We start from the raw sequence: 13,681 nt of genomic DNA on the forward strand, positions 1-13,681 counted from the left end.
CAAACCACAACGCAATAAATTAAAATATGGGGGGAAAAAAAGAGGGGGGGGGGGGGGGGGAGAACGCCCAGATCTTTAATTAAGGGAAAGGTTGGCATTTAGAAATATTAATATCACACTCAACTGACTGCGTTTTATCTTCCCATTGCACTAATGGGTGGACAGTTCTTAGGTGTATGTGCATGTTGTTTGTGGAGCCGGCTCTATATGATATCCTTTTCTTGTAGACTCTACACTCAAAAAAATGAAACGTTGACTTTAATTGAATTATGTTAGTTTAAAGCAAAAATCTTTAGTTCATCTAATTTAAAAAAACTACTTAAGATTAACAAGACATATTTAAGACTAACTAAATCAAGTTATGTTGTATGAACATAGATGATATATTTTCAGGTTAGATAGTTTAGATTAGTTACTTCAACACATTTCTTATTTGTGGCAGTAAAATGTTAAATTTAAGTTAGATTAATTCAAATATTATATTTTCAGCCACCTTGTGCTTAATTAGTTTTACATAAATCTATTTTGTCAACAGGTTCCACACAAATGAATTAAGTACATCCAACTTATTTTTTTAAATTTATTTTATTGCCAACACATTCAGTGAGCATTTGTGTAAACCCAGTCCAAAATAAAACACAACAGCTCATTAGGGTTAGTAATTAACAGTATGTAGACAGATGCAACATCAAGACTTTAAATTAAATGTCTGTATCTACCAGAAATAGAAGAAAAAAAAAAAAACGCATTGAAGATCACATAACACATTGATAAGATGACACTTGAGTTATGCACATGTGATGCTAGTAAGGTCTGTGAGTGTTTTTTTCTTTTAGTGTCTAAAATGGATAGCAAAGTTGCTATTTGCAATGATTGCTTAGGGTCAGTCCAGTAACACAATGCCAATGAAGTGCTTTCCTTTAACAATGCAAAGTGAAGTGTCCACCTCAACAGCCACAATTAAAAAAAAAAAAAAAAAAAAAAGTAACAACAACAACAATAATAATAATAATAATAATAATAATAATAATAATAATAATAATAAATAGTCCACTGATATTAGCAATCAAAGAAAATTACATCACCATCCCAAATAAAACTTTAACAAAACATGCCAACATTGTGGTCTAACAATAAAACAGCTTGTCAGCGTTCAGTTTTTTTGCAACAGCACAGCAGTAACCATTTAACACTCACCACTGTCAACATTTATTTTACCAGTGTTTGGGCAAAAAACTTCAGATGGAAACATTTTAACATGGAAACAATTGTTCGTCTTTAAAAGTCCACAAAATATACATTCATCCTGCATTCCCAACTTGGATGATCTGATATCCTCGTGTTGGTGTTGTTCCCAGACCATCATGAAAATGTTGTTCCAGGTTCAACATTGCAAGTGACCAATCACATTGTTGTGACGTTATTCTATTCCAAGCCATTCGTGCATTTATGAAATTCCAATGTTGCAAGGACAATATCAATTCTGCTTACTGTTTATTAAAGGGTTACGGTTAGGGTCAGTTGATCGGCGGACAGAGGCGGACAGCTTAAGTACAGTTTTTTGTTTTACGCCGGTTTTTCCCGAAGTCGCAAAAGTATGACGTCACAACATTCTGATTGGTCACTTGCAATGTTGATCCTGGAACAACATTTAGTATGATGATCTGGGAACAACACCAACACGAGGATATCAGATCAACCTCCTAACTTACCCTTAATTTTAGTATGTATTGCAATTACCTTTACAATGCACACAATGTAACACAAACTGAATATGAACATATTTCCACCTCATAACAATATGCCTTGAACGCTAATATACACACCACCCTTCAACATTTCTGGTGCAGTATCATCTCTCAATTAAATCCTTTAAATCTCAATACTTTTGATTGTCTCTTAGCTTTCAGTCTTGAGGTTAACTGAGATTCAGTGCATATATCCCACCCATTAAGAGTGCACATGCAGAGGCCAGGTCTTCCAGGTCATGCAGGACACACTAGATGGTTATACCCACTGTAGGGTAATTTCCAATAAACCAAGTTCAAAAAAGAAGAGTCTATGGCTGACGCGTGTTCCTGGTTTCCAAAAGAAATGCTTCCAGTTGCATTATGATTTGAAGACTGTTTATTTATTACAAACGGAAGATGTAACAATGAACTCCTTCCTAAAAAGCATGAAAGTTCCAAAAAATAGCAGTTATCCAGAACTAGCTGTGCACACGGTCAGAAAACCGTGAGACTCCTAACCTCTCTGTCCATGCTCCTCCCCTTCCCTCTCACACAGGGTTTCATGCTACTATTGCACTTACATAATTAAAGTGAGAGGTACCCCCTTTTAGGTTCCAATCCCAAAACAGTGACTTAAAATTACTTTATGTAAACACATATATTTTCACATTTATTAATCCTGAAAAGATGACTTATGTAATGAATCTATGAATTATAAAACAAACATGAACTCAATCGTAAATAAAAATATAAAGCAGACGTCTGGCGCTTACACCCACATCGGCTGGAGGAGTGCTGGCATCAGCTCTTTCGATGGTAAAGATAGCAAGGGTAATTTGTTCCAGCTCCCTCTGAACAGCTGTAGCTTAGACACAAAAACATAGAAAAATGGCATCCAGTTTTAAAAAAAGAAAGAAAAAGGGCCAAAGCTACCCTTTAATGACGTAAACACAATATTAGGAACATGCACCCCAGTGCGCCACTATTTTAGACTACAGATTCAACGATAAATATAAATAGTTTGGGTATACAAGAAGATTTCCCAAAACATTTAAACAGGTTCCATGCAAATTACAACAACAACAACATTACAACATGCAACAACATTAGTTATTCAAAATTTGGTTTAATACAGATAAAAAACTAAACTAAAATTACCAACCAATTATTCTTTGAAGAGGATGCTTGGGTCTTCATTCAGGTAAAAAGGTAGTGCCCTGAGGACACACTCCCTCCCCTTTTCAATGGTTTCCTTCTGTAGAGAGTGGCAGAGATACAGGAAGAGAAAACAGATATACTTTAGGATGACAGAAACTCACATTATACGCAAAATGAATGACATATCCACTGCACAGATAGACATGTACACAAGACCAACTAATCATCACATGGACATGAATAGTTAACCTGTTGGGCAGGGTTTCCACCACATTAGATATGTCCATAATGGAGGTAAAGACAAACTAATACATCATCTTTTTTGCATTCAAAACATAACATAAAAACATTCACTTCTGGTTTAACCTAAATCAAGGGATCAGATTTTACATATGTTTAGGTAATTTAAATTTTCAACATTTTGAGTACCAAACTTTGTCTTGCTTAATATAAATGTAAGTGCACTGTGCAGCTACCATACACTAGCTGTTTAAATTTGAAAATGATCTTATTAGCCATAATATTTTGCTACCAACAGAATAACGCACCTGTGTGGCTGGGGCCAAAGTTTGTCTAATTTTCTTCCCTGCAACGCCTCCTTTTTTCTTGAAGACTTTTATGAGCTGGTCAGTGTATTGGTCAAGTTGTGTAAAAAGCCTTGGAACATGTGCAGCAGTAGTAATCCTCACATATTCTGCTTCCACCTGAAAATATGTCAACAAACACAACATACTGTACTGTAAATATACATACTATATGTACACATATACAAACTAAAACTAATGTAGTAAGACCTCATTAAAGCTATAATTTTAACACAAACATTTACACAAAATGCTAATGGAGCCATTACAGCTTTTATTGTTATTTATCAAGTTCCAAAAAATATTGATCACAGCTGAGCTGAAAAGAATTTCATGCCTCAGGCCCTTGAACTGCAACCATGGTTCAGATGTGGAGAAGAAATAACAGGGGCATGGGATGGGTCACAAAAGAAAACTTAACTTATAAAACAGTTTTGTTTTTAAAAGTATAACAGTTCACATACCACATACAAGCTCAGCAATACCACATACACCACATCAGTATAGGAGGGAGCAGGTAAAGGCAGGATCTGAGATTTATAAAGAAAAAAAATAATTAATTCCTTAATTTCAAGAAGCAAATTATTGTTTGAATTACAACTAAATAAAATACTACTCAGAAGAAAAGCAAGAGATTGACACTGCCATGTGCTAACTTTCTATAGAAGCAATTATCACCAGGTCTGTCGACCTCCATTGTCTGTCCACTCATATGTCTTGAATAATTTTATTAAAAAAATTAAGTGTGTACTTTCACAAACTGTAATTTATAACTACATTGATATGTATAACTCCGCTAGGAAACATGCTGTATTTACAGACCATTTTTACATAATACAGATTACTGATAGAGCAGAACAATGGTGTCACAGTGGCTTTCGCCCTTGACTTTTTGGATTTTAAATGTCACTTTATGCTATCCTTGCTATCCTATTCGATATTTCCGACTCTCGGATTACAGAAAAGGAATCCCAAGAAAGCAAATGGAAAAATAACCCCTTGAAAGAATAACCCCATGAACCCCTGTAGCTAATCCCTTAATAAAACAAAAAACAATAAAAATGTTTCTTACACAGTCCACAAAATAAGCATGTCCAGGACCCAGTAAAACTAATGTAAAACAAGCGCACGCAAACGATATAACATGTCTTGTAAGACAAACGCAAAATATAACCATGCTGGACATATAGATACTACACAACATAGTCAAAGAAAAAAGTGGTCTTACCTCTCAAAGAAACAGTAGCTTGGCGCCAAAACAGCCTTTTTCAGTTAAATTTGAAGTCTTGCGCATGAGCAGGCACAAGCCGTGAAACCTTCTTGTTCTGCGCGGTTTCATTACAACTGTTTTTGCATTACTGCCACCTTGTGGATATACAAGGTATATCGATCCTAATTGACTTAACTTAAATGTTATGCGATCAAGTAACACATTAGTATTATGTACGTTGAATAATAGACACAATTACGTAGACTTGATTAGAAAAACATATGTTAACTTAACAAAAACATATATTTTAAGTAAAATGAAAATAAATAATTAATATACACTGAACAATCCACCTCATTCATTTTTTTGAGTGTACACTCTGCCTTTGTTTTGTCACTAAGATTGAAATGGTTCCAGACTTTGCTTCTTTTCTTGGTGTCACTCATTTTCTTTACTGTACCTTTCCAATGTGACGGTGTTGTCTCTTGTTGTTGATCCCGGCTCTCTTTCTTTCCCTCTCCCTCCTGCTCTTGTTGTGTGCTACTGCTGTTGCGAATGTAACTACCGCCCCCTCAACTCAGCGCTGAGCAGACGGGGAAGGGGCGCAAACGCAAGGCTCTGTTTGCCGTCTCTGCTCAGCGCAAACACAAGGGTGACTTGCAGCGTGAAGCGAAAAACAAAAAACCCACGGCTCGCATCGTTCACTTCAAAGATCCGGCTCTAAGAGCCATTTCGTTCGCGACCGACCCATCACTAGTATCCTGTAAGGATGCTTTGGTGCTTTGCAAAGGAATCTCCAACCTGTAAAAATGATTTAAAAATGCTATTTCATTAAAGGCTATTTGAGCTCTTGGAAATGTCCTAATAAATGAGGTAACTCTGACATTCTAAAAGCTTTTTTGCAGATTAGTGTATTACTAAATGAATTTTTAATTTTTTTATTCATTAAAGATGAAACGTATTAGTGTTCCCTCCTCAGCTGTAAGTTAATCAAATGCTTAACCTCTGTGATAAATAAATATTTTTGCTATACAGGGATGAAGGTTTTATGTTTTGATTACTAGCTGTTTTCACAGGGACTAAAATGTGCACATATCTCTCAATATAAAAAACAAAAAAATACCTCATCTGACTATAATGACTGACAAGGTCTCTTGTTATAACTCTCCATACAGGCATCCTCTCAGTGCTCTCTTTGTCCTCTGAGTGTACCTCCTTGGCCTCAGAGCTGCCTAAAGTATCCTACGTCAAGGCTATCGACATCTGGCTCATTGCTTGCCTGCTGTTTGGTTTCGCCTCGCTGGTGGAGTATGCCGTGGTTCAAGTGATGCTCAACAGCCCAAAACGCATTGAGGCAGAGAAGGCAAAGATAGCATCCAAAGAGAAGGCTGCAGGAAAGAGCCCTGCTGCCCGGAACAACACGGTCAACGGAACCGGAGGGACACCGCTTCACGTCAGCACCTTGCATGTCAGTATATTTGGTTTTTGATAATTTGAGTGTGTTTGTATCTGTAAGTCACCTCTAAGTAGCCTTCTTATGAGAGTTTGCATGTAGTATAACAGGAGCAATTCAAATGAAAATGCACCAGAGGACACATGCTTTGCATATGGTGCTCAAACTAGTGGAATCCATTTTTTGCAGTCCATTTTAGATCTTTTATCATGATCATCAACAGCTTTTACTTTTCAGAGTTTCAACTTTGCATATGCGTAGTATAATTTCAATGTCACCATTTCTTGTCCATCTATATGAGGGCAGTTGGTATAGGCATGGCCACATTATGCATAAAAATATATGCCTATGTTTGGAACACAGAAACTCAAAACGGAAAACCTTTTGTCTTCAAATACAAGTAGAAAAAAAGCAATTTTTTGACACATCAAAAGCTTAAAATTCCCCATTGAAAGGCATTTAAAACCTCTGATTTTGTTCTTTATCCACTTATATCTATTTAGTTTTTGCTAAAGAATATTTGGACATGGAGGCATAAACCAAAACATCTTTACATTGCCTGAAACCCTAAATAAGAACTCATACATTAGGCATAAATATTTGCATCATCCATCAAGATAACATCGAGGGTATTTATGTTATGTGGGACTTGATTTCAGTTGCATTTTGCTTAATGAGAGCACAGATGCTTGTGTAATCGATAATGATGATATCCATAACGACCTCTTTGGGTTTTGATGCCCCAGTTAATCACCAAAACATTTTAACGATGGTGCATTTTTGTTGTTGAGTGACTGTTGAGTGTTTGGATGCCTGTGTATAGTTTTTTTGCTTTTATGTAACTCCCAAACCACATCAACAACCAGATCCAGTATCTGATAGGAATATTACGGCACTGAGAAAAGAGAAATCCAGTCATTAATAATTGGCATTGTGTCTGACATACACATACGCACAGCTTGGTCAGGGCTCAAGTCTGACACTTACATGCACAGGGAGGATGTTGCATGGGTCTTCCGATTGTATGCCCTAATTGCAATTAATTTACCTCTGAGTCTATGTTAGTCCGAACCACATTTGGTCTGAGAGGATTACATTATTCCATTGAGGTTTAATAGGTTTTCTTGTCAAAACCAAATCAAAATAATGAAGCTTTAATGAGCTTAATGACTTCAGTGAATAAGCATCCTTAGTCTGATTAGATCCTGTTCACCCCGCAGGCCTTTAGGGAAGTCGATGAAAGGGATTTTTTTTGGATGACTTTAACTTAAGTCCTCCTGCAGATTGTTTTGTGTAAGCACAGGTTGTGATAACATGTAGAGGCTGTAGAGGAGTCACAAGAACCTAGATGAGAGAACAGCCATATTAGGAAAAATTTCATAAAACAAAGCAAATCTAGTTTTGGCTCCAAAGATATTTTTTCCTCTTAAAATAGCCGTAGCTTTGATTTAGCATCAGAGTTCTATCCAAGTTTCAAGATCAAACAGCTCTTTTACAACATTTTCAAAGGGTAGTCTGTTTCCAATTGAGTCCAGCTATCTTGCATAGCCTCATTTCAATGCTCCTTTCAGTTTGGAGAAAAACCTCCATACAGAATCAATATGACATCATCACTACTGTAAAGAAACAGAACACTTTTTAATGTGTCAAAGAGTAGTTAGAGCAAGTGTGGCATTCAGTTTCCTTTTGCCATAATAAGAGGTTTAAAAATGGCACAGTCAAAAATGTTTCTATATGCTGTTTTGTGCTGCTTGGTTCGCAAGAAAGGTATCTATACAAAGTACAGACGTGATGGAAAAGGGTTTCAGTTGTAAACCCTCATGCAGTCTTAGTCTGATAAAGATAAATTCCAACTTGCAGAAAAATGAATGTGTCTGTATTTGTGTATTAGAAAATACTCTTATATCTTATGTGATGTTGTTGGGTACACTTACCTTCATAATTTGTTGGACAAAGACACATTTTTGCAGTTCTGCTTCTATACGCCACCACAGGGGATTTTAAATCAAGCAATTCGGATGTGATTGAAGTGCAGACTTTTGGCTGTAATTCAGTGGGTTTAACAACAAATTTGGATCAAGTCTTTAGGAATTACAGACATTTGTATACATAGTCTCCTGTTTTTAGGGCTTACTAATAAGCAGTTTTGTGGCCAGACCAGGCCCATTCCCTCATTATTTCATGACAAATGAAGCATATACAATGTGCTGGTATAGACTGATCAGCTCCATTATAACTGCTCCTGTGCATTGTTCGCTGGGAAAGGCCACTTCCACTCAGGGTGTGCTTGGCTTGCAGCCGTGCTTCAGCATCGAAATAAATGGCAGGACTCTGGGTTTCCTGGTGGAGCATGTTTTTGGCTCAAGTGACTGGATGTAATAGAAAACACTTTTGGCAGCTACTAAACAAGTAGAGAATGACTGATTGTGCAGCAAGAGGTAAGTGACAGGCATGAGGAAAGATGTGCAGAACTTAAACTAAAGTAGCAGATGAGTTCTGTCTGCTCTAATAACTTAACTTTGGTCAACATGGGAATAGTGTTCCAGTGTGAACTTTGCAGCTAACCATCCTTATTTAATTTCTACCAAGCTACAATACACTACAGTGCAGAATAACGCAGTAGAGGTATGGTTTCATTGGTTTAAAGTCTTAAATTAACTGAAGAACTTGCTGTACAGGTGGAATAATCTTGGGGCCACTGATAAAGCTACAAGCCTTTATGGATTGTAAAGTCAGTCTGTTGCTCACTCAACCAGTTTTGAACCACTTTGCTGTGGCTACTCTGCCTTAGAGGCTGCCCGTAGCGCTTTCGGAATATTACTCTAATCTTATCATGGCTCAGATGTTTCACACAGATAAGCGTATTTTTAGACAGAAATGATGCAGAATTCAATAATCAAGTCGGTCTGTGTCTGTGTGTGCTTTTGTCCACCCAGGTTGCTGAGACCCGCTGCAAGAAGGTATGCACCTCTAAATCAGACCTGAGGACCAATGATTTCAGCATTGTGGGTTCACTCCCACGGGACTTTGAACTGTCAAACTTTGACTGCTACGGGAAGGCCATCAATACTGGTTCTGGTCTCGGCAAATCCCAAGCAAAGAACAACAAGAAACCTCCTCCCCCAAAGCCGGTCATCCCCTCTGCTGCCAAAAGAGTTGACCTGTACTCGAGAGCTCTCTTCCCTTTCTCCTTCCTCTTCTTTAATGTGATTTACTGGTCTATATATTTGTGATTATCTTCAAATGATCTTGTATTATCGACACCCCCCCCCCCCCCCCCACACACACACACACACACACACGCACACACACACCGTCACAAGTTTCTTAACTATCAAAGTGAACTTAAAGAAATGTGAGACCTACCCATGCAAAATGATTTTGAGAGTCATTATATATTACTATAATTGTTATATTTAACTTAAAAAAACACACACATTGTGACCATTTGTGTATAAAAAAAATCATTCCAAATCAGTCTTTCTTATCTTTCCTAAAAAGTAAGTATAAAATCTGAAGCTTTGTTTTTGTAGTACTTAGGAGGTTAATACAGGGTTGCAAATAAAGCAACTGATGTGATGCAAACAAATCCACAAAGACTGATTAAGAAATAAACTGTAGTCGCGCAGATCGATTGATGATGCTTATGGATTTATTAATTTATTTGTTTGATTAATTTTTGCCATTGCCCAGTGGGAGTATGCTCGCAAGTTTAATACGTTTAAGCGTTTTATTTAAGCTTTAATGCAACGTGCAACATTATAATTACCTTGCATGTTAAAATAATGCATGTATATGAAAACAAAGTATAAAAAAATATATGTATAGAATATATATTTAATATATTTATTTAATATTATTTTGATTTGCTCTTGAGAAGATATGTGGATGCGAAACACTTTATTCCTGCTCAGACGGCCATGTGACACTGCCACTCCTCCAGCAAATGTAATATTTGACACTTTTATTGTGTGTAAATGGATCACTACTGAACTGGGACCATATGTTTGTGAAATACACAAGCAAAGAAAAATAAATGAACAAGCAACTTTTCACCATTTAATGTGATTAAATTAAACAAAGATTTAAACCGAGAACTGTTTTTCATTCATTGCTATGCTCCAAATATTCATCTTCTTTACCTTTCTTTTTTTACTTGTTTGTTGATTCTTACTCAGCCTACAGCTGGTTAACATATATTGCTAACAATAAGACAAAAACGGTCTATATTTACAACATTTTCCCTTCTGCACTGTCCATATGCATTCGGAACATCATGCGACATCTGTTTCTTCACCTAGGCTTGACCTCTCCTAATCTGCTAAACCAGCCATCAATTATTCATGAAAACCTGCTTTGAAAATGACCCCAGACCATCACTGTGAGACTTCTCGTATGAAATCTGTCTCTGGCTTAATGAAGCAAGATAAATGCTGACCTCATGTCATGACAATAGGGTCATATTAATGAAGTTTGAAGTCATTTAGGGCAGGTTTGCTCATGTAACGGAACAGTTAAAGTGTTATTTGCCCTGATCTCCTGTTTTTCTTTTTTTCTTTTTTGATTTCACTACATGACAAAAACATTTTTTTTCTTCTTCTGCAGCTGCCATGGTTACAGACAGACTACAAAAATCAACCTATGACACAGAATGGTAGTCAGACTGAGACGGGGAAAAACAGTATTTGAAGCTTCTAAAATAACATTTAAAAGCATATAAAGTATGACTCATAAGAAAAGTATATATTTTACTGATTACATATTTGAGGTTAGTTTTAATAGCTCTGTAGACTCTTTCCAGGTCTCGCTGAATCACAAATGAAAAAGATTTTGCATTGCAGTGCCCCCCAATGGCGGCATCTAGATTTCTTTTAAGTGATGAGTCGATAAAATGCTACATGACATTTGCTTGGAAAGTTTATTTTTCTTCAGTTTTGTAAATAATCCAAGATTATCAGACATTTTAAACCTTTGAAGCGTTTTAGCACTGAATTGTCTTTATAAGCAGTACACATTGCAGCTGCTAGCTGAGGCTTTTATCTGCTCCAAAAATAAACATAATGATACATCTGCTAATAGGCTACCAGCAGTGGAAGCAATAAAAACAAAAAGATTAATGATGTCATTTATAGCACCGCAACAGTAGATGCAGCTCTTGTTACAGGTGTGACTCATCTGTCTGTGGTTTTGCGAGTGTGTGTGTGTTTATCTGTGTGTCTGTGTGTGTACTTGTGCTCCACCCCCACAACCCAGCACCCTGCTAGTAACACAGTGCAGTAACCTATATCACGCAGGGTGCTTTCTAATCCAACATGACCTCTCGCCAGGCACCCACCCAAGGCACCAATACAAGCACCATGACAGTCAGGCAATGATTAGTGGAGGAAGAGTTTGGGAGAAGAGGCCACAAGGCTTATTGGAAGCTCATTTACTTTAAACAAGGTTTTCACACATGAGTGTTGTGCTTTTAGAACCTTTCCCTAGGCACTGAAATAAAGAAATAAAGTCTAGACAATGATTTTCTTGTCAGGAAATTTATACCATTGCGTAACATTATTACCACAAAAAAAAAAATTAATTCAAAAGACCATATCGTGCAAAGAGTGCCATGTTGTAATATTTCAGTAACTATCACATCTATCAGCAAATAAAGTACATTCTGTTTACTTTTACTTTTTTCTCATGTTTGCACACTGTCATTGGGAATGTTTTATCTGAAACCGAAGACATAATGGAGTATTTTTTTCCCCAAAGACCAAAACAGATTTTGGGTCAGCTACAATTTTCCACTACCTCACCCTTCACAGGTACCATAGCTGTCTGGGTTTTGGCAGTACCTTGAATACGGACGGTTAGGAAGTGTGGAGGATGCCATTTCCTGTCAGAGCTCAAAGTGGCTAAAAGCTTAGTTCCAGCCAGACTAAAAAAATCTGTAAAACAGCCACGACCATGGGTCCCATCATTAAAGTTAGTTCTGCACAAGAGCAAAAAAGAGTGAGGAAAGACAGGGATGAAATACTGTCATCAAGTCAAAAAAGGCTGCACCTGGAAGAAATAGAGGGTAAGAAACAGTAAAAGCAGAAATTGAAGGATAGTAAAAGCTGATGAATAAAATAGTGAACTAGAGATTATAAAAGAAGCTAGACAATTAATTCCTTTAAAATAAAAATGTGGAGTCATCAGTTTTATCCAGCTCAGGAATCATGAAGCATCTTATTATTTTTAAGCATTTGGACATGCAATTGTAATTAAATTTACATATCACTTACATTTTAATTGTGTATGAATGACTATATTATAATAAAACAGGTGTTTAGGCAGAACTATGTAAACCAGTTAGGTAGAAAGGAACACAGAATCCCATGAGTAACATAATGGTATCATTAAATGATTAATTTAATGTAATGAATGACATCTTAATCTTAACCTTCAGCTTTTCACCTCATTTAAAACCATAATGCAACAGCCTTAAATGCATATGCAAAATGTGCATGAAGTAATATGCTATGTAGCTGAAAGACAAACAAACAAACATACATCAGACATGGTCTTAAGAGTTTGAAAATGGAAGGCAGTTGCCATATCTTTTCAAGCTCTTAACACTACCATGACAACCTACAGAGACATGCATCAGACATGATTTAGTTAGGAGAGACAGCTAGAAACCATTATAAACTTGCTTCTCTTTGAATGCAGTGTGGAGTTAGTTGTTTCGTTACGGGAACAATCCACATCAAAGATCACTTTAAGTCTACCAGTAAAAGCAGCATTTTTAACTGTTTGGCCTGAAAACAGACTCATTAAAACAAAAATAAAGGGAACCCTGAAGACAAGATGACACCAAATACTAATAAATTCCTTAACAGTGTCAGTGTCTAACAGTGTCATATATTCATATGATTATTATTTTTTTATTTAGGTATTATTGAAGCATCTTCCTAAATGCTTTAAAGCTCAACACTTCACATTTTTCCTTAGTTTAAGTATATAATTTCTGCCACACAATTTCTCACACATGAAATATGATTCATAACTAAAGGAAACATTTTAATTACAGTATTGTACAAATGTCTTGAGTCACCACTCATTGCTTTGCTGGAGTCCGATATTAAAGTAGCCTTGAGCAATATTTTTTCAGGCTTTTTGGAGGTCTTTCAAAGTTTTGAAATTTGGACATCTGCTGCTGCTTCCACACATTTTTATTTGGCCATTTTAAGAAGAATGTTTGTTTGTTAACCCACGTAACCTGGACCTATGAATCATCCAAGCATAAAAAGGCACCTAACTAAAGGAGAGAACCAGTGACATATCAGACAACTCAGTAAAGCACTAGTTTTAAATTGCATTTTTAGTTACTGGTGCATACGCATATAATTTCTTCCCATTTCTTCAACCAAATCTATGAAACAAATGACAAAACTAACATTGACATGCATTTGCACCAACAAGGTGATTCCCAAAGCTATTAGCTGAAAATGTGGCATATCTTGGCATTGTGTCATTATAAAATATACGGAAAGTGGAGAAATAAAGGATTAAAGACCTT

At 36.5% G+C, this 13,681-nt stretch overlaps 1 protein-coding gene and 1 long non-coding RNA gene across 4 annotated transcripts in view; one reads left to right on the plus strand and one right to left on the minus strand.

Annotated features, from left to right (window-relative positions):
- Positions 1 to 10,232, plus strand: part of glrbb (glycine receptor, beta b) — a 35,098-nt gene extending 24,866 nt beyond the window's left edge. The window contains exons 9-10 of the mRNA XM_085469201.1: positions 5,858 to 6,150; positions 9,072 to 10,232. Coding sequence (XP_085325327.1) covers positions 5,858 to 6,150; positions 9,072 to 9,368 — 590 coding nt within the window. The 3' untranslated portion in view covers positions 9,369 to 10,232. The remainder of the gene's footprint in view (positions 1 to 5,857; positions 6,151 to 9,071) is intronic.
- LOC146716870 (uncharacterized) lies at positions 567 to 5,044 on the minus strand. 3 transcript variants are annotated; one of them, XR_014922394.1, is made up of 5 exons: positions 4,701 to 5,044; positions 3,937 to 4,002; positions 3,437 to 3,592; positions 2,893 to 2,985; positions 567 to 2,595 (listed from the first exon to the last, which is right to left on the minus strand). It is a non-coding gene; the product is annotated as an uncharacterized LOC146716870 (long non-coding RNA). The 3 variants fall into 3 exon arrangements; XR_014922390.1 differs by having other exon boundaries at positions 4,545 to 5,044; XR_014922384.1 differs by having other exon boundaries at positions 3,937 to 5,044.
- Positions 10,233 to 13,681: the final 3,449 nt, after the last annotated feature.

Source organism: Copadichromis virginalis, linkage group LG2 (genome assembly GCF_057382275.1).
Source record: "Copadichromis virginalis isolate Kocher_CV1m ecotype Utaka linkage group LG2, C_Virginalis_male_GT1.1, whole genome shotgun sequence".
Classification (NCBI taxonomy): domain Eukaryota; kingdom Metazoa; phylum Chordata; class Actinopteri; order Cichliformes; family Cichlidae; genus Copadichromis; species Copadichromis virginalis.